General features: G+C 40.1%; 1 protein-coding gene across 8 annotated transcripts in view; it reads left to right on the plus strand.

Moving 5' to 3' along the window:
* shank3a (SH3 and multiple ankyrin repeat domains 3a) overlaps window positions 1-22,970 on the plus strand; it is a 333,038-nt gene that overhangs the window by 26,482 nt on the left and 283,586 nt on the right. For all 8 annotated transcript variants that reach the window (XR_009063172.1, XM_057835980.1, XM_057835982.1 and 5 more), the window contains exon 2: window positions 11,097-11,534. Coding sequence is in view for 7 of the 8 variants with exons in the window: in XM_057835980.1 (XP_057691963.1) it covers window positions 11,097-11,534 (438 nt within the window). In the remaining variant the exon portion in view is untranslated. The remainder of the gene's footprint in view (window positions 1-11,096; window positions 11,535-22,970) is intronic.

The raw sequence follows: 22,970 nt of genomic DNA on the forward strand, positions 1-22,970 counted from the left end.
ATGTATATAAAAATGGGAAACCACATGAACAAAAACGTTATAGATAGCATGTAAAACATAATTACCATGTAAATCGTGATACCGTCATGTATGAACATACTATCCTGTAAAAACTAAGAAACCTCATCTAAAAATGTGATAATTAGCATGTAAAAATGTGGTAATTACCATGTATAAACGTGAAAACAGGTAAAAAAAAAATTTTTTTTAAAAACGTGATAACTAGCTTGTAAAAACGTGATACTGTCATGTATGAAGATATTATCTTGTAAAAATGTCCAAACTATCATATAAAATGGTGATAATTAGCATGTAAAAACGTGATAACATAATGTAAAAATTGGATAATTAGCATGTAAAAACAAACTATCGTGTAAAAATGGGATGATTAGCATGTAAAAACGTGATAACTATAATGTGAAAATGTTATATTTATATGAAAACAGGAAAACTCATGAACTAAAACGGTATAGATAGCACGTAAAACATAATTACCATGTAAAACGTGATACTGTCATGTATGGACATACTATCCTGTAAAAACAAAGAAACCTCATCTAAAAATGTGATAATTAGCATGTAAAAATGTGATAATTATCATGTAAAAATGTGGTAATTACCATGTATAAACGTGTAAACAGGTTAAAAACGTGATAACTAGCTTGTAAAAATGTGATAACATCATGTAAAAATTGGATAATTAGCATGTAAAAACAAACTATCGTGTTAAAATGTGATAATTAGCATTTAAATACGTGATAAGTGAAATGTACAATGTAATATTTATGTAAAAATGGGAAAACTCATGAACAAAAACGTTATAGCTAGCATGTAAAACATAATTACCATGTAAATACGCTATAATGTCATGTATAATATCCTGTCAAAACGTGATAATTAGCATGTAAAAACGTAATATTTAGCATGTAAAAACGTGATAATTATCATGTGAAAATAATAATTAGCATGTAAAAATGTGATAATTACCATGTACAAACGTGATAACTATAACGTAAAAATGTAATAGTTATGTAAAAACTTGTAAGCTCATGAACACAACATGATGATTAGCATGTAAAACATAATTACCATGTAAAAACGCAATACTGTCATGTATGAACATAATATCGTGTAAAAATGTGCTAGTTGGCTTTTAAAAATGTAATATTTAGCATGTAAAAACGTGGTAATTACATTGTGAAAATGTGATAATTAGCATGTAAAAACGTGATAACTATAACGTAAAAACGTAAAAGTATGTAAAAACTTGTATGTAAAACAGCGTGATAATTAGCATGTAAAACATTATTGCCACGTAGAAAATGCTATACTGTCATGTATGAACATACTATCCTGTAAAAACGTGATAATTAGCATGTAAAATGTGATCATGATTTCTTCAGTTTCTGCTCTAGTTGTTTTATGAATTACTAATGATGCTATTTAGGTTGCTGTTATGTGATTATTATGAATTAAAATGACCTTTGATTGAACGAGCTGCTATCAGCCACTTTTACTTCTAACACATTATAAGTGGGATTCGATCCTTCCTGTCTCATGAGCGCCACAAAGTGGGTAGTGGCGAAACATGGTAAGGTTCCTGAGTCAGTGAAGCAGTTTGGCTAAACGTATGCTTAAATCTATAGCACCATCCTTTTTTTTCCTCCCCAAATGTTGCAAATACCTGAAGTTTCAATTCTCGAGCCCTCCCCAAAAATTCTTCTTTTTGACTCAACGTTGGCTTTTTCAGAGGTCAAGGCGGGGATGAACCCTCTACTTTATTTCCCTTCTACATTGTAGTCCACTCTCACGGCTCTCTCGGCGGACATCTGCGCAGCAGTATGTGTTCCATTCCCACTCGAGCAAGGTGAGAATACGAGTGTCAAGAGCGCCGCGTGATTGAAATCGGCCGGGATTCCGTGACCCAGAATAGGATAAGTGCTACTTCAAACTTTCTGCTAGTTCCTGATGATACAAGTCAGATAAATGATTCATCTAGTGGATTTTTTTTTTTTTTTTTTTTTTGCTGATTAACCGCTAGCATTGACGGTGTTAGACGTCCAAATCATTTGACTTGGTTGATTGATAAGAGAGTTTGGGGCGAGTAACCTTACCGTGAGTATGCACCAGCCATTTGGTGGCGCTCATGAGGCGGGAAGAATCAAATTGGCTTCCATCAAGTTCACGAACAAAGACAAGTCATTAAATCAAAGGTCATTGTAACTATTTTCAAAACAAAAGCCAACAAACTACACTTCCTGTTGATTTTGGGGCATTTCAAGGGCACATCCATGATTTGTGGAAATTACAAGTCTCTTCCTGTTATTTCTGGGTCACTTCCTGTTGATTTTGGGGCATTTTAAGGGCGTGTCTGTGATTTAGGGGAATTACGGGTCACTTCCTGTTAAATTTGGGTCACTTCCTGTTGATTATGGCTCATTTTCGGGTCACTTCTTAATGATTTCAGGTCACTTCCTGTTGATTTTGGGGTCATTTCAAGGTCATATTCATGATTTGGGGGGATTACAGGTCACTTCCTGTTATTTTTGGGTCACTTCCTGTTGATTCTGGGTTATTTCAAGGACACAAATGATTTGGGGTAATCACAGGTCACTTCCTGTTAATCTTGGGTGACTTCCTGTTGATTTTGGGGCAATTTTAAGGGCGTGTCTGTGATTTAGGGGAATTACGAGTCACTTACTGCAATTTGGGTCACTTCCTGTTGATTTGGGGGCATTTTAAGGGCATGTCTGTGATTTAGGGGAGTTACGGGTCACTTCCTGTTAAATTTGGGTCACTTCCTGTTGAGTCGGGGTTATTTCAAGGACACATTAATGATTTGGGGTAATTATAGGTCACTTCCTATTAATCTTGGGTCACTTCCTGTTGATTTTGGGGGCATTTTAAGGGCGTGTCTGTGATTTAGGAGAATTACGGGTCACTTCCTCTTAAATTTGGGTCACTTCCTGTTGATTTTAGGTTATTTCAAGGAGACATTAATGATTTTGTGTAATTACAGGTCACTTCCTGTTAAACTTGGGTCACTTCCTGTTGATTATGGGTCATTTTCGGGTCACTTCTTAATGATTTCAGGTCACTTCCTGTTGATTTTGGGTCATTTCAAGGTCATATCCATGATTTGGGGGAATTGTAGGTTACTCCCTGTTATTTTTGGGTCATTTCCTGTTGATTTTAGGTTATTTCAAGGACACATTAATGATTTGGGGTAATTACAGGTCACTTACTGTTAAACTTGGGTCACTTCCTGTTGATTATGGGTCATTTTCGGGTCACTTCTTAATGATTTCAGGTCACCTCCTGTTGATTTTGGGTCATTTCAAGGTCATATCCATGATTTGGGGGAATCACAGGTCACTTCCTGTTATTTTTGTGTCACTTCCTGTTGATTCTGGGTTATTTTTAAGGACATATTAATGATTTGCGGTAATTACAGGTCACTCCTGTTAATCTTGGGTCACTTCCTGTTGATTTTGGGGCCATTTTAAGGGCGTGTCTGTGATTTAGGGGAATTGTGAGTCACTTCCTGTTAAATTGTGGGTCACTTCCTGTTGATTTTAGGTTATATCAAGGACACATTAATGATTTGGGGTAATTACAGGTCACTTCCTGTTCATCTTGGGTCACTTCCTGTTGATTTTGGGGGCATTTTAAGGGCGTGTCTGTGATTTAGGGGAATTACGGGTCACTTCCTGTTGATTCTGGGGCATTTCAAGGAGACTTCAATGATTTGGGGGAATTACAGGTCACTTCCTGTTGATTTTGGGGGCGTTTCAAGGTCACATCAATGATTTGGGGGAATTACAGGTCACTTCCTGTTGATTTTGGGTCATTTCCTGTTGATCGTGGGGCATTTACAGGTCACTTCCAGTGGATTTTTGGGACATTTCAAGGTCACATCCATCATTTCGGGGAAATACAAGTCACTTCCTGCTAAATTTTCAACATCCTGTGGCTTCTGGGGCTTTGCGGGTCACTTCCTATTGATTTCAGGTCACTTCTTGTTGCTTTTTTGGGCACTTAGGGATCATTTTGTGTAACTTTTTTGTTAATTGTTGGGTACTTGAAACCTGAAGCGAATTGGAGAACTTGCAAGCGCAAACGCCACGTCGTGTAAAATTCATACGACTTGTAACATTGCTAGTTGAACAAGTGAGCTTCTGACATGGAGAAAATGGCCCATAAAACATCTGTGGCAGCTGAGTGAATTATTAAGTGCGATCTTAAGTCTGCGACGCTCTCCCAAGTATTTTATTGACCCCGCCGCCTCAGGACAAGAACGTTCCCATCGGTCGGAATTTTAAACACACGTGTCAACGGCGTCGTGATGCAACTCGGCTACGCACGTTCGGCCATACGTGATAAGAAGGCTAAGAGACTGTTATGAATTAGCGGTGAATATATATCCAAAAGGTGTATTGGGTCAATATTTTGGGCAACAAAGTTTCGCCGTACTTCATAGCTAAAAAGATATTCTCCCGCCAAGAATCAAAATATCATTTTAAAAAGTTGTCGCTATTTGAAATTAAAAAGGAACCAACAGGTTGTTCCCAAAATCTTCCGTTAGAACTAGGGTTGTTCCGATCATGTTTTTTTGCTCACGATCCGATCGTTTTAGTTTGAGTATCTGCCGATCCCGATATTTCCCGATCTGATTGCTTTTTTTTCTGCTCCCGATTCAATTCCAATCATTCCCGATAATTTTTCCCGATCATAGACATTGTGGCAAAGCATTAAGAAAAAAATGAATAAAACTCGGACGAATATATACATTCAACATACAGTACATAAGTACTGTATTTGTTTATTATGACAATAAATCCTCAAGATGGCATTTACATTATTAACATTATTTCTGTCAGAGGGATCCAGGGATAGAAAGACTTGTAATTCTTAAAAGATAAATGTGACTTTGTATATTGTGACTAAATATTGCCATCTAATGTATTTGTTGAGCTTTCAGTAAATGATACTGTAGCCATTTAACTGTTCTGCCCAAATGCATGATGGGAAGTGCAACCATGACTGTGCGTAGTGGTACCAATTGATATATCTTCTCTGCGTTGGGAAATAACATAGGGTGTTAAGAAAAAGATCAATTACTACCTTTCTTCCCCACATTGCTTCCCACGATATTTCTAATCGTAGGGAGAGGGTTTGTAAGGGTTTAGCCAATTAAAAAAAGGCTCCAAAGGTTGACAAAATTCACTCTACTCATTTTACGCTGCCTTTTAGCTCTATATATACGTAGGTAAAACAGCGTCATTATAGATTGAACGCGGCAATGCGTGAGTGAGTCGTGCAGCGCATGCGTTAATTGCGTTAAATATTTTAACGTGATAAATGTTTTTTTTAATTAATTACCGCCGTTAATGGGATAAATTTGATAACCCTACCTTAAGCCAAAACTAAAGACTCTGGATGAGTGTAACATATTATGTCTGTAACGTTAAATACAATTAGAAAACAATTTAATTAAAAAATATATATATATTAAAAAAAGGCATGTCCGATATTTTTTTTGCCGACTCCGATACTTTGAAAATGACGTGATCGGACCCGATCGATCGGGACATCTCTAGTTAGAACACATTAGCTCACTGGCTGCCATTGACGGTGCTAGACATCCAATTCAATTTGACTAGAGTGGACGTCAAGCGCAGTCAATGGCGGATCGTTCGCAGTCTTTTGCGGGCATTCACAGGTCACTTCCTGTTCATCCTGAGTTATTTCCTCTTCTTTTGAGGAAATTTTTCCTCTTCAGTAACCCTAAATCAGCAGGAAGAGACCAGTAAATGCCCCACAATCAACAGGAAGTGACCCAAAATTAACACGAAATATCACGAAAATTAACACGAAAAATCTCTCAGGGTGCAGACGAATAAAAAAAACTGTGTGGCATTTGCCAAGGCCCACAGCCTGTCAAAAGCAGAGGCGTCACAACCCATTAGGCAAACCAGGCAATTGCTTAGGGCCCCCAGCCAGGAGGGGCCCCCAGAGGGCCAACAAATTTAGCTCACGCAGCTTTACTGCACTGTCGCAGCGACAAGTGTAGGGAGTGTTTCAATACTATGGGATCATTTGGCAGATTATGTAATGATTCTGTTATCAATCCCAATCAGCACTAACCATGTCACATGGATTACACATGTTTAAGAAAGTCCAATCAGCTATTAATACCACATGATTGCTTAAGGAGTGACTCAAGTACTCTCTCGAAAGTCCTTGACGAGTTGTTTTACGTTGATTTTCACAGGCCACCTCATTATTCTAGTGCTGCAACGATGAATCGATTAACTCGAGTATTCGATTAGAAAAAAAAAGATTCGAATTATATTTTGCTGCTTCGAGTATTCGTTTAATTATTGTGGCGTTGTCATGGTTTACTTTGAAAGTGTTTGAAATCAGTTTTATTGATTTGAGTGGATACACTGTCCTCTAGTCTGCCTCATTTCACATGCCAGAATCCAGCGGCTCCATGTTAAGACCAACATAAGCAAGTTTTTGTTTGCGCTAATGTTTTTTTTTAATGCATTCGTAATTTAGTTTATGGGTATATTTAGCCGTTTTTTGTGGGAATATGTGTCTGAACCATTTGTTAAGAGCATTGTTAAAAAAAAAAAAAAAAGTTGACGTTTTATAGCATTTAAGCTAGCGGACATTTGCTATGTAAGTTAGCCAGTTGTTCTTTTGTTGTACATAAATCCTTTTTTGTTTTTTTTATACCGTTTGAGACCCAGCTCAGGTATTTTAATTTTTCATGTTACTTATCCGATTACTCGATTATTCGACAAACTAGTTCATCGATTAATCGACTACTAAAATAATCGATAGCTGCAGCCCTACAGTATTCATGTGACTACTTAAACAAATGGTGATTTTTCCAAAAAAGTCTATTAATGGGTTTATCGTATTCCTTGTCGAATACTCTATAAGAAAAATACAACATATATTCATCTAAAATAATCCTAAACAATTTTATTAGCAAATTTATGACTCATTTCGGTCGGTAGTCCACCAATCAGTGGTTTTTACGGAATAATTTGAATTTGGTGGGTCGTAGGGCCAATCTGACTACTGATTTCACACAAAGGTATATACCTCCGCATCCGATGGTGGTATTTTTTGTGTTGCTACTCTTTCTTCTATTGCTCCCAAGTCCAACTGTCCCCCTTACTTGCACATGCTCGAAGGGCCCCATGTTGCTTGTTGCCCGGGGCCCCCGGGGACCCTTGCTACGCCTCTGGTCAAAAGGATGGGGGCTGGAAAAGTGGCAGAAAGGTGGATTTTTTCAGATAAATCTTACATTGAATTACACTACAGTCGCCGCAAATATTGCAGGAGACCTACTGGAGCCCGCATGGATCTGAGATTCACTCAGAAAACAGTGAAGTTTGGTGGTGGCAAAATCATGGTCTGGGGTTACATCCAGTATGGGTGTGTGTGAGAGATCTGCAGGGTGGAAGGCAATATAAATAGTCTGAAATCTTTGCTGCCTCTTACATTCCTAACCATAAAAAGGGACAAATTCTGCAGCAGAATGGTGCTCCATCGCATACTTCAATCTCTACCTCAAAGTTCCTCAAGGCAAAGAAGATCAAGATCCTCCGGGACTGGCCAGTCCAGTCACCGGACATGAACATCATTGAGCATGTCTGGGGTAGGATGAAAGAGGAAGCATGGAAGACGAAACCCAAGAATGTTGATGAACTCTGGGAGGCTTGCAAGACTGCTTCTTGGCGTTCTCCTGCTTCCGCCTTCCCCTCTCTTTTCTGCCTGGGTGTCCACCCTGTGCACCGGCGTGGGTCGCTGGCTGGGTACCAATGGGTTGGCTGGGTATCTTTGGAGGGGGACCTACCCTGCCCTGGGCTTGGTGGGCCATTGAGAGTCCCACAGTGTGCTGTGCTAGTTGGGGGGGCTGTGGCGGTGGCTCATTGGTGGGGTGGTCGTGGTGGCGCGTCCCCTTATCCCATCACTGAGTGCCGGTTGATGGGGGCACGGATGGTCCATGGGACCACTGTGAATCCTGGGGCGATGACCGCGGCCCCTTTGCTTGGCTGCAGGAGGAGGGAGGTGCTGTGGTGGTGGCTCGTCCCCCCCACCCCAGTTTGGCTGGGGAAGGGCCATGCCGGTAGCCCGTGAGCTGGGCGGGCGGGGGTGGGAGTGGTGGCAGGTCCCCTTATCCCATCCCTGAGTGCCGGTTGATGGGAGTGGGTCACTGGTTGGGTGCTGGTGGGTTGGCTGGGTATCGCCTGCTCTTGGGGGGGGGGGGGGGGGGTTTAACCTGCGGGTCCCCTTATCCCATCGCTGAGTGCCGGTTAATGGGAGTAGGTTGCTGGTTTGGTGCCGGTGGGTGGTTGGCTATCGCCTGCTCTGGGGGGCCCTAACCTGCTCTAGGCTTGGTGGGCGATTGGGGATCCCTAATGTGCCTTGCTGGTTGGGGGGGCCGTGGCAGTGGCTCATTGGTAAGGGTGGGGGCGTGTCCCCTTAGCCAGTGGCGGAGCTAGAGGGGGGGCCGGGGTAGCACTGGACCCCCCTAAAATCTGATTGGACCCCCCAGGTGCCACCCCAGATGATTGACAATGACATATCGCGGCACCGACTGCTAAGTCCTTCCTGTACAGTAGTTGGCGCTATGTACCTTAAAGCGTTGCAAATTCGCTTTCATGAGGAGAAGAAGAATCGCCACTGAAACGGAGGAAGATTTGAGATTTGAGTACTTGGTCATCGTTGACGGAACGGAACACGGAAGATAAACAATGTGACAAGAACAAACAAGGAGACGAACTTGGATACCCTGCCTTCAAGCCACTGAAATCCTCGTCGTAATGTAAGTTTTTTGCTGGTGTCCTAATGAGTCAATGCTTAAATTTGTAGGAAGGAGATTTTTTGTTGTCGCTAAAACAGAGAGCCACGGCATCAAGCAAGCGTTAACGTTATCTCATGTCGTCTAGCTTCCAACAGCCGCTCGATATTAACGTCTATATTTAATTCATTTGGGTCGCTATTTACATACATGTTTCTCCAATAATTGTAGAGCATTAGCCAGCTGTCTCATGCTCTCTTGCCTTAAATGAAACGTCACGTGAACACGGTAGTTGGCCGGGCCTGCTGTCAACTAGCTTAAAAGTCAGAATATTAAATTTATGTCTACGGTGGTTTATTTGCCCCGAATTTTTTAAGGCTTGAAGTAGGGATTTAATCATTTACCAACATTGTGTGATTATGAGTGATGCTAGGAGTAACGTTAACAGGACTGGCTCATTGTTTCATAGGGACAGTTCAGAATGAAAAGGCAGGGGGCCAAGATTTATAACCTCTTTTTAAAGCGATCCAAGTCTGGGACGAATCAGGCTCAGGATGAGAAAGAATCTGGCACACACTGCCCATCACCAGGTCAGTCAGAGCAGAGAAGCAGCTTCTCTGGTCTGAGAAGCAGTCACATGCTCACTTCAGCAGTAATTTTTCAGATACAGGTTTCCTACGTGAGTATGGAAAGTATGGAACTTGATTTTTTATATTTAGTTCTATAGTAGTAGTTCTACTATATACAGTATTTCCATACAATGGCTTCCATACCACTAGTATGGAAGCCATTGTATGGAAATATATTTATCTTAATAGTTATCTTAATATATTTGATAAGATATTGATAAGAGAGAAGTGTGTGTGTGTGTGTGTGGGGGGGGGGGGGGTCGTGTGAGTAACTTTGAATGTGTTGGTGCATTTTCACCATTTTTGTAAAAAATAGTTATTATTAATGACTGATCGAAAAATTGTTACCAAGTTGTGTTTTACATTTTTTACATCGTTAAGATGTTGATGGGGGGGGGGGGGGGGGGGTCGTATGAGTAACTGTGAATGTGTTGGTGCATTTTCACCATTTTTGTAAAAAATAGTTATTATCAAGTTAATAAACAAATTATATACATAAATCTCATCACCTGTGTGCTTAGTATGTACATTTCAACATTTGACACTCTGATTGCAATTGATAAGTCAAGAAACAAATGTATTGTTATAGTCTGTGGACCCCCTGAAATAGCCTCGGCCACCCCCTGGCCACCCCAAGAATAAAAGTCTAGCTCCGCCACTGCCCTTAGCCTATCCCTGAGTGCCGGTTGATGGGGGTGCGGATGGTCCAGGGGACCACCCTGGATCCCGGGGGAATGACCGTGGCCCCTTTGCTCAGCTGCGGGAGGATGGATCGGCTGTGGTGGTGGCTTGTCCACCCACCTCTGTTTGGCTGGGGAAGGGCCATGGCTGTGGCTCGTGGGCTGGGCGGGCAGGGGTGGGAGTGGTGGTGGGACCCTTTATCCCATCCCTGAGTGCCGGTTGTTGGGGACGCGGATGGCCTGGGGGACCACCCTGCATCCCGGCGGGATGACGGCAGCCCCTTTGCTGGGCTGCGGGAGGAGCGATGGGCTGAGGTGGTGGCTCGCCCACCCACCCCAAATTGGCTGTGGAAGCGCCATGGCCCTGGGTCAACACCCGCACAACATTTCCATTCGTCTGTGGCACTATCACATGTCTGATGGGATTCACGCATGACTGGGTGCAATTAGACGCACTCAAGTAGAAAAAGGATTAGCGATCAGGCAGCATAGAATAGGATGCCAACATGATTCACATTATACTGGTTTCTACATCTCACATGCTTGATTTATGGACACTTCAGCCCTCCTAAGCTTATCTTTTTGACTCTTCCCCCCCTCCTCTTTCTCATTGGTCTTCCGACCCCCCCCCCCCCCACACACACACACACAACTAGCTCATGATAGCACCAACATATCCATAGTTAGTATAGGCATTCAATATATTTCTTGAACATAATGTGTCTGAAATTCAACAGCAAATGACCTGAAATGAAACTTATTGGTTGCCATTACCTGCCATAGACGTTCAATTCAGTTGAAGTTGGAGGGCTGGCAGCGAATGAACATTCGTTCATTCGCTGCCACCCTCCTAGTTCAAGTGAATTGGACGTCTACTAGTGATAAACTAAAGATTGTATTGTTGCATCCACTCTTAACCCGCTCCCACCCTTCCTCCTTTTTTTGTGTGTGTGTCTTTCCCAGTTAAAAGATGCCCGTTTCAAAAGGCGTGCGCGTCGGTCGTGCGTGCCCGCCAGCCGGCTGCGCGTGCGACTGCCAGCGAACGTGAGAGAGCGAGCTAAAGCGGAGAGAAACCTAAGACGGAGCATGCCTCTGCGTTCGGCGGCGGCCGGCAAACATGAGCCGCCCAGCCCTCCGCGGCAGGAGCAGCAGCAGCATCATCGCGCGCGCACCCCCCCGCGCGCTCCCTCCTCTTACGCGCACAACGGCAGCCGGGGAGCCAGCACCGACAGCAGCGGCGGCGGCAGCTCCCTGGAAGAGGACGTCGGCGGCAGCCACCGTCGCAGCGGCGTTCCCGCTCCCGTCTCGCCGCCGTCGCCACCCGCCGCCACAGCACCCATGGAGGAGCCCACGGGCAACACGGTGGTCATCCGTATCGGAATCCCGGACCTGCAACAGACGGTAAGCGGCGGCGGACTGACCACCCGGACGGCCTCTCCCGCTTGACCATTACTTTTTTTTTACGCCGTTGGCGCGACTTTCTGTCCGCGTTCCATTCTGAATGAAGCTTCGGCTGACTTTGTCAATTAGCTACTTAGCGCTAGGGTACTGTACTAGAGAGCAGGGGTTTCCAATATATGGCCTGCGGGCCGTGTTGCTCATTCATACTGTACATTGAAATAAAATCACATGCTTTTATTTTGGCATGGGCGCCGTAAAACTGCAAATTTGTGATTCGTGGAATTGATTGTGCGCATTTGGCTCCCTCTTGTGTTCATCGTTATACTTGTTCAAAGCCTCCTGGTCAAAATGTATTTGACGTCTAGCGACTTCAATGGCAGACAAGGAAGTGACCCAAAACCAACAGGAAGTGACGTCAAATAAACAGGAAGTTACCTGCAAATAATATAGAACCTGAAAATGCCTGTAAAATATCCATTGGTGGTCATTGTTTTGACATAAACTTCCTTTAACAGTTTAAAAATCAACAAGTGAATAAATCGACTGTGCGCATTTGGCTCCCTCTTGTGTTCGTCGTTATATTTGTTTCTTCAAAGCGTCCTGGTCTAAATGCATTTGACGTCTAGCGACTTCAATGGCAGGCAAGGAAGAGACCCAAAAACAACAGGAAGTGACATCAAATCGACAGTAAGATACCTGGAAATAATAAACTGAAAATGCCTGAAAAATGTCCATTGATGGTCATTATTTTTTGACAAAAACCTACTTTTATAGTCCAAAAATTAACAAGAAGTGAGAAAAATGTACAGGAAGTGACCCAAACTGAACAAGAAGTGACCTTTAAGTGGTCCAAAACAATTGACCAAAAATCAACAGGAAGTAACCGGGAAATTAAAAATAACCTGTAAAAAATCCATTGGTGGCCATTAATTTTTACAAAAAGCAACCAAAAAATCAACAAAAAGTGAGGGAAAAGGTAAAGGAAGTGACCCAAAATGAACAGGAAGTGACCTCTAAGTGGTCCAAAACAACTGACCAAAAATCAACAGGAAGTAACATGGAAATAAAAAATAACCTGTAAAAAATCCATTGGTGGCCATTAATTTTTTACAAAAATCGACCAAAAAATCAACAAAAAGTGAGGAAAAATGTTAAGGAAGTGACCAAAATTCAACAGGAAGTAACCTGGAAATAAAAAAATAACCTATAAAAAATCCATTGTTGGTCATTATTTTTGACAAAAATCGTCCAAAAATATCTACAAAATGTGAGGGAAAAATGTAAAGGAAGTGACCCAAAATGATTCATGGAATCGAGTGTGCGCATTTGGCTCCCTCTTGTGTTCATCGTTATATTTGTTTGTTCAAAGCCTCCTGGTCTAAATGCATTTGACGTCTAGCAACTTCAATGGCAGACAAGGAAGTGACCCGAAACCAACAGGAAGTGACATCAAACAAACAGGAAGTTAGCTGGAAATAATATTTCAACTGAAAATGCCTGAAAAATGTCCATTGGTGGTCACTGTTTTTGACAAAAACTTCCAAAAATTAACAAGAAGTGAAATAAATGTACAGGAAGTGACCCAAAATGAACAGGAAGTGGCCTTTAAGTGGTCCAAAACAATTGACCAAAAATCAACAGGAAGTACCCTGGAAATAAAAAAATAACTTGTAAAAAATTCATTGGAGGCCATTAATTTTTACAAAAATCGAAAAAAAAAATTAACAAAAAGTGAGGAAAAATGTAAAGGAAGTGACCCAAAATGAACAGGAAGAAACCTGGAAATAATGAATAACCTGTAAAAAAAAAAAATCCATTGGTTGTCATTATTTTTGACAAAATCGTTCAAAAAAAATCAAAAGTGAGGGAAAATGTGAAGGAAGTGACCCAAAATGATTCGTGGAATCGAGCGTACGCATTTGGCTCCCTCTTGTGTTCGTCGTTATATTTGTTTCTTCTAAGCATCCTGGTCTAAATGCATTTGATGTCTAGCGACTTGAATGGCAGACAAGGAAGTGACCCAAACCCAACACGAAGTGACGTCGAATAAACAGGAAGTTACCTGCAAATAATATAGAACCTGAAAATGCCTATAAAATATCCATTGGTGGTCACTGTTTTTGAGAAAAACTTCCTTTAATAGTCAAAAAATCAACAAGTGAATGAATCGAGTGTGGGCATTTGGCTCCCTCTTGTGTTCGTCGTTATATTTGTTTCTTCAAAGCCTCCTCGTCTAAATGCATTTGACGTCTAGCGACTTTAAGGCAGGCAAGGAAGTGACCCAAAAACAACAGGAAGTGACATCAAATCGACAGAAAGTTACCTGGAAATAATTAAATGAAAATGCCAGGAAAATGTCCATTGATGGTCATTATTTTTGACAAAAAAACTTCGTTTGATTCCAAAAATCAACAAGATGTGACCCAAAATGAACAAGAAGTGACCACAAATCAACAGCAGGTCATCTGGAAATAATCAATAACCTGGAAAAAGTCCATTGGTGGTCATCATTTTTGACAAAAAAAAAAAAAAAAAGAAAAAAAAAAAAACGTCCTTCATTAGTCCAAATTTCAACAAGTGAGAAAAATACAGGAAATGACCCAAAATTAACAGGAAGTGACAAGAGATGAACAGCAGCTAATCTTAAAATAATAAATAACCTGGGAAATGTCCACTGTCGGTCATTATTTTTGACTAAAACCTACTTTTATAGTCCAAAAATTAACAGGAAATGAGAAAACTTCAAAGGAAGTGACCCAAAATGAACAGGAAGTGACCTTGAAGTGACCCAAAAAAAACCAAATGATCAGAAATCAACAGGTTGTGGTCATCAATTTTTTCAAAAATCGTCCAAAAACTCAACAAAAAGTGAGGAAAAATGTAAAGGAAGTGACCCAAAATGATTCGTGGAATTGAGTGTGCTTGTTTGGCTCCCTCTCGGGTTCGTCGTTATATTTGTTCAAAGCCACCTGGTCAAAATGCATTTGACATCTAGCGACTTCAATGGCAGACAAGCAAAGTGACCCAAAACCAACAGGAAGTGACGTCAAATAAACAGGAAGTTACCTGCAAATAATATAGAACCTGAAAATGCCTGTAAAATATCCATTGGTGGTCATTGTTTTGACAAAAACTTCCTTTAACAGTTTAAAAATCAACAAGTGAATAAATCGACTGTGCGCATTTGGCTCCCTCTTGTGTTCGTCGTTATATTTGTTTCTTCAAAGCGTCCTGGTCTAAATGCATTTGACGTCTAGCGACTTCAATGGCAGACAAGGAAGTGACCCAAAAACAACAGGAAGTGACATCATATCGACAGGAAGTTAGCTGGAAATAATATAGAACCTGAAAATGCCTGTAAAATATCCATTGGTGGTCATTGTTTTGACAAAAACTTCCTTTAATAGTCTAAAAATCAACAACTGAATGAATCGAGTGCGCGCATTTGGCTCCCTCTTGTGTTCGTCGTCATATTTGTTTCTTCAAAGCGTCCTGGTCTAAATGCATTTGACGTCTAGAAAGTTCAATGGCAGACAAGGAAGTGACCCAAAACCAACAGGAAGTGACATCAAACGAACAGGAAGTTAGCTGGAAATATTTCAACTGAAAATGCCTGAAAAATGTCCATTGGTGGTCACTGTTTTTGACAAAAACTTCCAAAAATTAACAAGAAGTGAAATGAATGTACAGAAAGTGACCTTTAAGTGGTCCAAAACAATTGACCAAAAATCAACAGGAAGTACCCTGGAAATAAAAAATAACTTGTAAAAAATTCATTGGAGGCCATTAATTTTTACAAAAATCGACCAAAAAATTAACAAAAAGTGAGGAAAAATGTAAACAAAGTGACCCAAAATGAACAGGAAGAAACCTGGAAGTAATAAATAACCTGTAAAAATAAATCTATTGGTTGTCATTATTTTTGACAAAATCGTTCAAAAAAAAAATCAACAAAAGTGAGGGAAAATGTAAAGGAAGTGACCCAAAATGATTCGTGGAATCGAGCGTACGCATTTGGCTCCCTCTTGTGTTCGTCGTTATATTTGTTTCTTCAAAGCGTCCTGGTCTAAATGCATTTTACGTCTAGCAACTTCAATGGCAGACAAGGAAGTGACCCAAAACCAACAGGAAGTTACATCAAATAAACAGGAAGTTACCTGCAAATAATATAGACCCTACCCACCGACGTCACAAAAGTCATAGTCATAGTCTAAAAATCAACAAGTGAATGAATCGAGTTTGCGCATTTGGCTCCCTCTTGTGTTCGTCGTTATATTTGTTTCTTCAAAGCCTTCTGGTCTAAATGCATTTGACGTCTAGCGACTTCAATCCAAAAACAACAGGAAGTGACATCAAATCGACAGGAAGTTCGGAAATAATAAATAAACTAAAAATGCCAGGAAAATGTCCATAGATGGTCATTATTTTTGACAAAAAACTACTTTTATAGCCCAAAAATGAACAAGAAGTGTGAAAACTGCAAAGGAAGTGACCCAAAATGAACAGGAAGTGACCTTTAATTGACCCAGAAAAACAAATGATCAGAAATTAACAGGAAGTAACCTGAAAATAATAAATAACCTGTTAAAAAAAAAAAAAAAACTTTGGTGGTCATCAATTTTTTCAAAAATCGTCCAAAAAAATCAACAGAAAGTGAGGAAGTGACCCAAAATGAACAGGAAGTGACCTCTAAGTGGTCCAAAACAATTAAGTGACCAAAAATCAACAGAAAGTAAGCTGGAAATAAAAAGTAACCTGTAAAAAATCCATTGGTGGTCATTATTTTTGACAAAAATCATCCCAAAAAAATCAACAAAAAGTGAGGGAAAATGTAAAGGAAGTGACCCAAAATGATTTGTCGAATCGAGTGTGCGCATTTGTCTCCTTCTTGTGTTCGTCGTTATATTTGTTTGTTCAAAGCCTCCTGGTCTAAATGCATTTGACGTCTAGCAACTTCAATGGCAGGCAAGGAAGTGACCCAAAAACAACAGGAAGTGACATCAAATCGACAGGAAGTTAGCTGGAAATAATATAGTGAAAATGCCTGAAAAATGTCCATTGATTGTCTTTATTTTTGACAAAAACCTACTTTTATAGTCCAAAAAATAACAAAAAAAAATGGACAAGACGTGACCCAAAATGAACAGGAAATGACCTTTAACTGGTCCAAAACAATTGACCAAAAATCAACAGGAAGTAACCTGGAAATAAAAAAATAACCTGTAAAAAAATCCATTGGTGGCCATAAATTTAAAAAAAAATCGACCAAAAAAATCAACAAAAAGTGAGGAAAAATGTAAAGGAAGTGACCCAAAATGAACAGGAAGTAACCTGGAAATAATGAATAACCTGTAAAAAAAAAAAATCCATTGGTTGTCATTATTTTTGACAAAAACATACTTTTATAGTCCAAAAATTAACAAGAAGTGAGAAAATGTACAGGACGTGACCCAAAATGAACAGGAAATGACCCTTAAGTGGTCCAAAACAATTGACCAAAAATCAACAGGAAGTAACCTGGAAATAAAAAAATAACCTGTAAAAAAATCCATTGGTGGCCATATATTAAAAAAAAAAAAAAATCGACTAAAAAATCAACAAAAAGTGAGGAAAAATGTAAAGGAAGTGACCCAAAATGAACAGGAAGTAACCTGGAAATAATGAATAACCTGTAAAAAAAAAAATCCATTGGTTGTCATTATTTTTGACGAAAACCTATTTTTATAGTCCAAAAAGTAACAAGAAGTGAGAAAATGGACAGGACGTGACCCAAAATGAACAGGAAATGACCTTTAAGTAGTCCAAAACAATTGACCAAAAATCAACAGGAAGTAACTTGGAAATAAAAACTAACCTGTAAAAAAAATCCATTGGTGGCCATTAATTTAAAAAAAAAAAAAAAAAAAAAAATCGACCAAAAAAATCAACAAAAAGTGAGGAAAAATGTAAAGGAAGTGACCTAAAATGAACAGGAAGTAACCTGGAAATAACGAATAACCTGTAAAAAAAAATCCATTGGTTGTCATTATTTTTGACAAAAACCTACTTTTATAGTCCAAAAATTAACAAGAAGTGAGAACATTTTTCCATGTGGCATGTTATTTTTTGCTATTTGCCATTTTTTTTTGCCATGTGCCAAAAAATGTTTGCCATGTTGCAAATGTTTTTTACCATGTGGCATTTTTTTTTGCCATGTGGCAAAACATTTTTGCTATGTGGCAAAAAAATGCCACATGGCAACAAAAAATGCCACATGGCAAAAAAATGTTACCACATGGCAAAAAAAACATGCCACATGGCAGTTTTTTTTGCCACATGATAATTTTTTTTTTGCCACTTGGCAAAAAAAAAAAAAATGCCACATTGCAAAATTTTCATGCCTCATGGCAAAAAAATGTTGCCACGTGGCAAAAAAAAATGCCACATGGCAACATTTTAAAAAATGCATTAGTTAGGTGACTCGGACAAAAAATTGCACCCATTTTTTTTTTTTTAAATCTTGGGGCTTATTTTTTTAACCCTCAACCATTTTGGCGTAAAATCAAAAGAGCCCGTCACGTGAATTCGTACAAAAATATTGCCAACTTTGGCCTGACCTTGGCAGTTTTGAAGATAACCGGAACATTTTGGGGCCACTTTAGGAAAAGTCATCCCGTTTAGGCTGACAGAATGACATTTCAAGTTGGCGTTAATTGCTGTTAAATGTCAAAAATGCTTGGAAATTGACTAGAAGACTCCGGAAGGGTTAATGTGAGAGAGCGCGACTGGAAGTCAAGTGGAAGAAAATGGAAGACATAAATCTTCAAGATAGGGGGCGTAAAGGTAGTTATGACGCAACTGGCAAACTATACATTTTTCTTCATGAAATAGTTCAATCCATTAGTGGGCCGCATTGATCGCTACTTTGCGTTACAATAAATGCATGCACGGACCAAGCTAGCCTTGCTAGCAAAATGCTACTTCCTGATTGATTGGTCATCTCGCAAAGCTCAACTGTCCATCTGATGTTTCAGCCAATGAGGCGAAAGAGGCGGGACCAGGAAGCGACGATCTGCTTGAATACAGTGTTGGAATGCAAAGCGGTTCTATTTCAAAATTTTGTCTGAAAGTCACCTTAGTTCCGCATTAAAAGAGTTGGGTCACTTCCTGTTGATTTTTGGGTCACTTCCTGTTTTTTTGGGTGGAATACTGGGACAATTCCTTTAACTTTAGGGTCATTTCCTGTTGATTTTGGGTCACTTCCTATTGACTTTGTATCAGTTCTTGTTGATTTTAACTCGCCTCCTGTTGATTTTGGGTCACTTCCTATTAATTTTGGGTCACTTCCTGTTGTTTTTAGGGTACTTCCTGTATATTTTGGGTCACTTTCTTTTGATTTTGTGTCACTTTCTGACTATTTGGCACATTCCCGCGTCACTTCTTGTACATTTTAGGGCATTTCTGGGATAATTCCTGTAACTTATGGGTCATTTCCTGTTGATTTTGGGTCACTTCCTGTGAGTTTGTGTCACTTCCTATTGATTTTGTATCACTTCCTGTTGATTTTAAGTCACGTCCTGTTGATTTCGGGTCACTTCCTGTTGATTTTGGGTCACTTCCTGTTGTTTTTAGTGTACTTCTTGTATATTTTGGGTCATTTCCTGTTGATTTTGGGTCACTTCCTGTTAATGTGTCACTTCCTATTGATTTTGTATCAGTTCTTGTTGATTTTAACTCACTTCCTGTTGATTTTGGGTCACTTCCTATTAATTTTAGGTCACTTCCTGTTGTTTTTAGGGTACTTCCTGTATATTTCGGGTCACTTTCTTTTAATTTTGTGTCACTTTCTGACTATTTGGCACATTCCCGCGTCACTTCTTGTACATTTTAGGGCATTTCTGGGACAATTCCTGTAACTTATGGGTCATTTCCTGTTGATTTTGGTTCACTTCCTGTTGAGTTTGTGTCACTTCCTATTGATTTTGTATCACTTCCTGTTGATTTTAAGTCACTTCCTGTTGATTTCGGGTCACTTCCTGTTAATTTTGGGTCACTTCCAGTTGTTTTTAGGGTACTTCTTGTATATTTTCGGTCACTTTCTTTTGATTTTGGGTCACTTTCTGACTATTTGGCACATTCCCGCGTCACTTCTTGTACATTTTAGGGCATTTCCGGGTCACTTCCTGTTCGTTGGTTACCCGAATGGTAATTGGTTGTTAATTTGGGGAACGAGACGGTACTTCCTGATTGATTGACTGATTCATCATGCAGTACTTTCCTGTTTCCTCATTAAAAGAGGAGTAAAGAACGTCACAAACTCTTTGTTGTTGTTGTTGTTGATGTTTTTGCAAGTGTGACGAGAAGAACCTTGGTCCAATCAGCAGCCATATATATTTTTTGAAAGGGTTCCCCCCTAGAACCAAGGTCTCAGTTGGATCTGATATATGGAACAATCAATCTGGCGTGCCAGGTTACTTAAAACTTGGTGGACTCATGTGGCCTTTTTTTTAAACCTCCACAATGTTTTAGGTTTTTTAACGATTCAGGCCGTTTCTCTTTATTTAATGTCGTGTCATCAAAAGGGTGTTGATTAAAGTCCCGGCGCACATAAAATTCTTTTCACGCGACATAACATCAAACAGTCCTCGCTCATAGAATTAAATGCTTCCGTTTAGCACCGACACATAAAACCCCCCCTCGTGTGTACCCTTATGTCGGTCCTTCACGCAGGAGCAAACGAGATAACCCGATCACGTATTTTTATTTGTGTGTCTGAGTCATAGCAGACAATGAGTGAATTCTTAAAGTGCCTGTGAACTTCAACCATGGGAGACTGAATGTGGAAAAAAAACCCAGAAAATCACATTGTTTGATTTTTAAAGAATTTATTTGCAAATCATGGTGGAAAATAAGTATTTGGTCAATACCACAAGTTCATCTCAATACTTTGTTATGTACCCTTTGTTGGCAATAACGGAGGCCAAACGTTTTTGTAACTCTTCACGAGCGTTTTACACACTGTTGCTGGTATTTTGGCCCATTCCTCCATGCAGATCTCCTCTAGAGCAGTGATGTTTTGGGGCTGCCGTTGGGCAACACAGACTTTCAACTCCCTCCACAGATTTTCTATGGGGTTGAGATCTGGTGACTGGCTAGGCCACTCCAGGACCTTGAAATGCTTCTTATGAAGCCACTCCTTTGTTGCCCTGGCTGTGTGTTTGGGATCATTGTCATGCTGAAAGACCCAGCCACGTCTCATCTTCAATGCCCTTGCTGACGGAAGGAGATTTTCACTCAAAATCTCTCGATACATGGCCCAATTCATTCTTTCCTTCACACAGATCAGTCGTCCTGGTCCCATTGCAAAAAAACAGCCCCAAAGCATGATGTTTCCACCCCCATGCTTCACAGTGGGTATGGTGTTCTTCGGATGTAATTCAGTATTCTTTCTCCTCCAAACACGAGAACCTGTGTTTCTACCAAAAAGTTCCATTTTGGTTTCATCTGACCATAACACATTCTCCCAATCCTCTTCTGGATCATCCAAATGCTCTTTAGCGAACCACAGACGGGCCTGGACGTGTACTTTCTTCAGCAGGGGAACACGTCTGGCAGTGCAGGATTTGAGTCCATGGCGGCGCATTGTGTTACTGATAGTAGCCTTTGTTACTGTGGTCCTAGCTCTCTGTAGGTCATTCACGAGGTCCCCCCGTGTGGTTCTGGGATTTTTGCTGACCGTTCTTGTTATCATTTTGACGCCACGGGTTGAGATCTTGCATGGAGCCCCAGATCGAGGGAGATTATCAGTGGTGTTGTATGTCTTCCATTTTCTAATAATTGCTCCAACAGTTGATTTCTTTACACCAAGCGTTTTACCTATTGCAGATTCAATCTTCCCAGCCTGGTGCAGGTCTACAATTTTGTCTTTGGTGTCCTTCGACAGCCCTTTGGTGTTGGCCATAGTGGAGTTTGGAGTGTGACTGACTGAGATTGTGGACAGGTGTCTTTTTTTACCGATAATGAGTTAAAACAGGTGCCATTAATTGAGGTAATGAGTGGAGCCTCGTTAGACCTCGTTAGAAGTTAGACCTCTTTGACAGCCAGAAATCTTGCTTGTTTGTAGGTGACCAAATACTTATTTTCCACTCTAATTTGGAAAGAAATTCTTTAAAAATCAAACAATGTGATTTTCTGTTTTTTTTTTCTTCTACATTCTGTCTCTCATGGCTGAGGTTTACCCATGTTAACAATTAAAGATGTCCCGATCGATCGGGTCCGATCACATCATTTTCAGAGATCGGAATCGGCAAAAAAATATCGGACATGCCTTGTTTTAATATATATATATTTTTTAATTAAATCGTTTTCTAATTGTATTTAACGTTACAGACAAAATGCCTTACACTCATCCAGAGTCTTTAGTTTTGGCTTAAAGTCGGGCTATCAAATTATCGCGTTAACGGCGGTAATTAATTTTTAAAAAATTAATCACGTTAATATATTTAACGCAATTAACGCATGCGCTGCACGGCCCACTCAAGCATTGTCACATTCAATCTATAATGGCGCTGATTTACCTATATTTAGAGCTAAAAGGCAGCGTAAAATGAGTAAAATGAGTTTTGGCAGTCTTTGGAGTCTTTTTGTAATTGGCTAAAGCCTTAAAATCCCTCTCTAAACAATTAGAAATATTGTGGGAAAGCAACGTGGGGAAGAAAGGTAGTAGTTGATCTTTTTCTTTACACCCTATGTTATTTCCCAATGTAGAGAAGATATATAAATGGGTGCCACTACGCACAGTCATGGTTGCACTTCCCATTATGCATTTGGGCAGTACAGTTAAATGGCTACTGTATCATTTACTGAAAGCTCAACAAATACACTAGATGGCAATATTTAGTCACAATATACAAAGTCACATTTATCCTTTAAGAATTACAAGTCTTTCTATCCGTGGATCTCTCTCACAGAAAGAATGTTAATAATGTAAATGCCATCTTGAGGATTTATTGTCATAATAAACAAATACAGTACTTATGTACTGTATGCTGAATGTACAGTGCCTTGCAAAAGTATTCGGCCCCCTTGAACCTTGCAACCTTTCGCCACATTTCAGGGTTCAAACATAAAGATATAAAATTCTAATTTTTTGTCAAGAATCAACAACAAGTGGGACACAATCGTGAAGCGGAACAAAATTTATTGGATAATTTCAACTTTTTTAACAAATAAAAAACTGAAAAGTGGGGCGTGCAATATTATTCGGCCCCCTTGCGTTAATACTTTGTAGCGCCACCTTTTGCTCCAATTACAGCTGCAAGTCGCTTGGGGTATGTTTCTATCAGTTTTGCACATCAAGAGACTGACATTCTTGCCCATTCTTCCTTGCAAAACAGCTCGAGCTCAGTGAGGTTGGATGGGGAGTGTTTGTGAACAGCAGTCTTCAGCTCTTTCCAC

Source organism: Corythoichthys intestinalis, chromosome 5 (genome assembly GCF_030265065.1).
Source record: "Corythoichthys intestinalis isolate RoL2023-P3 chromosome 5, ASM3026506v1, whole genome shotgun sequence".
In the NCBI taxonomy this organism is placed as follows: Eukaryota; Metazoa; Chordata; class Actinopteri; order Syngnathiformes; family Syngnathidae; genus Corythoichthys; species Corythoichthys intestinalis.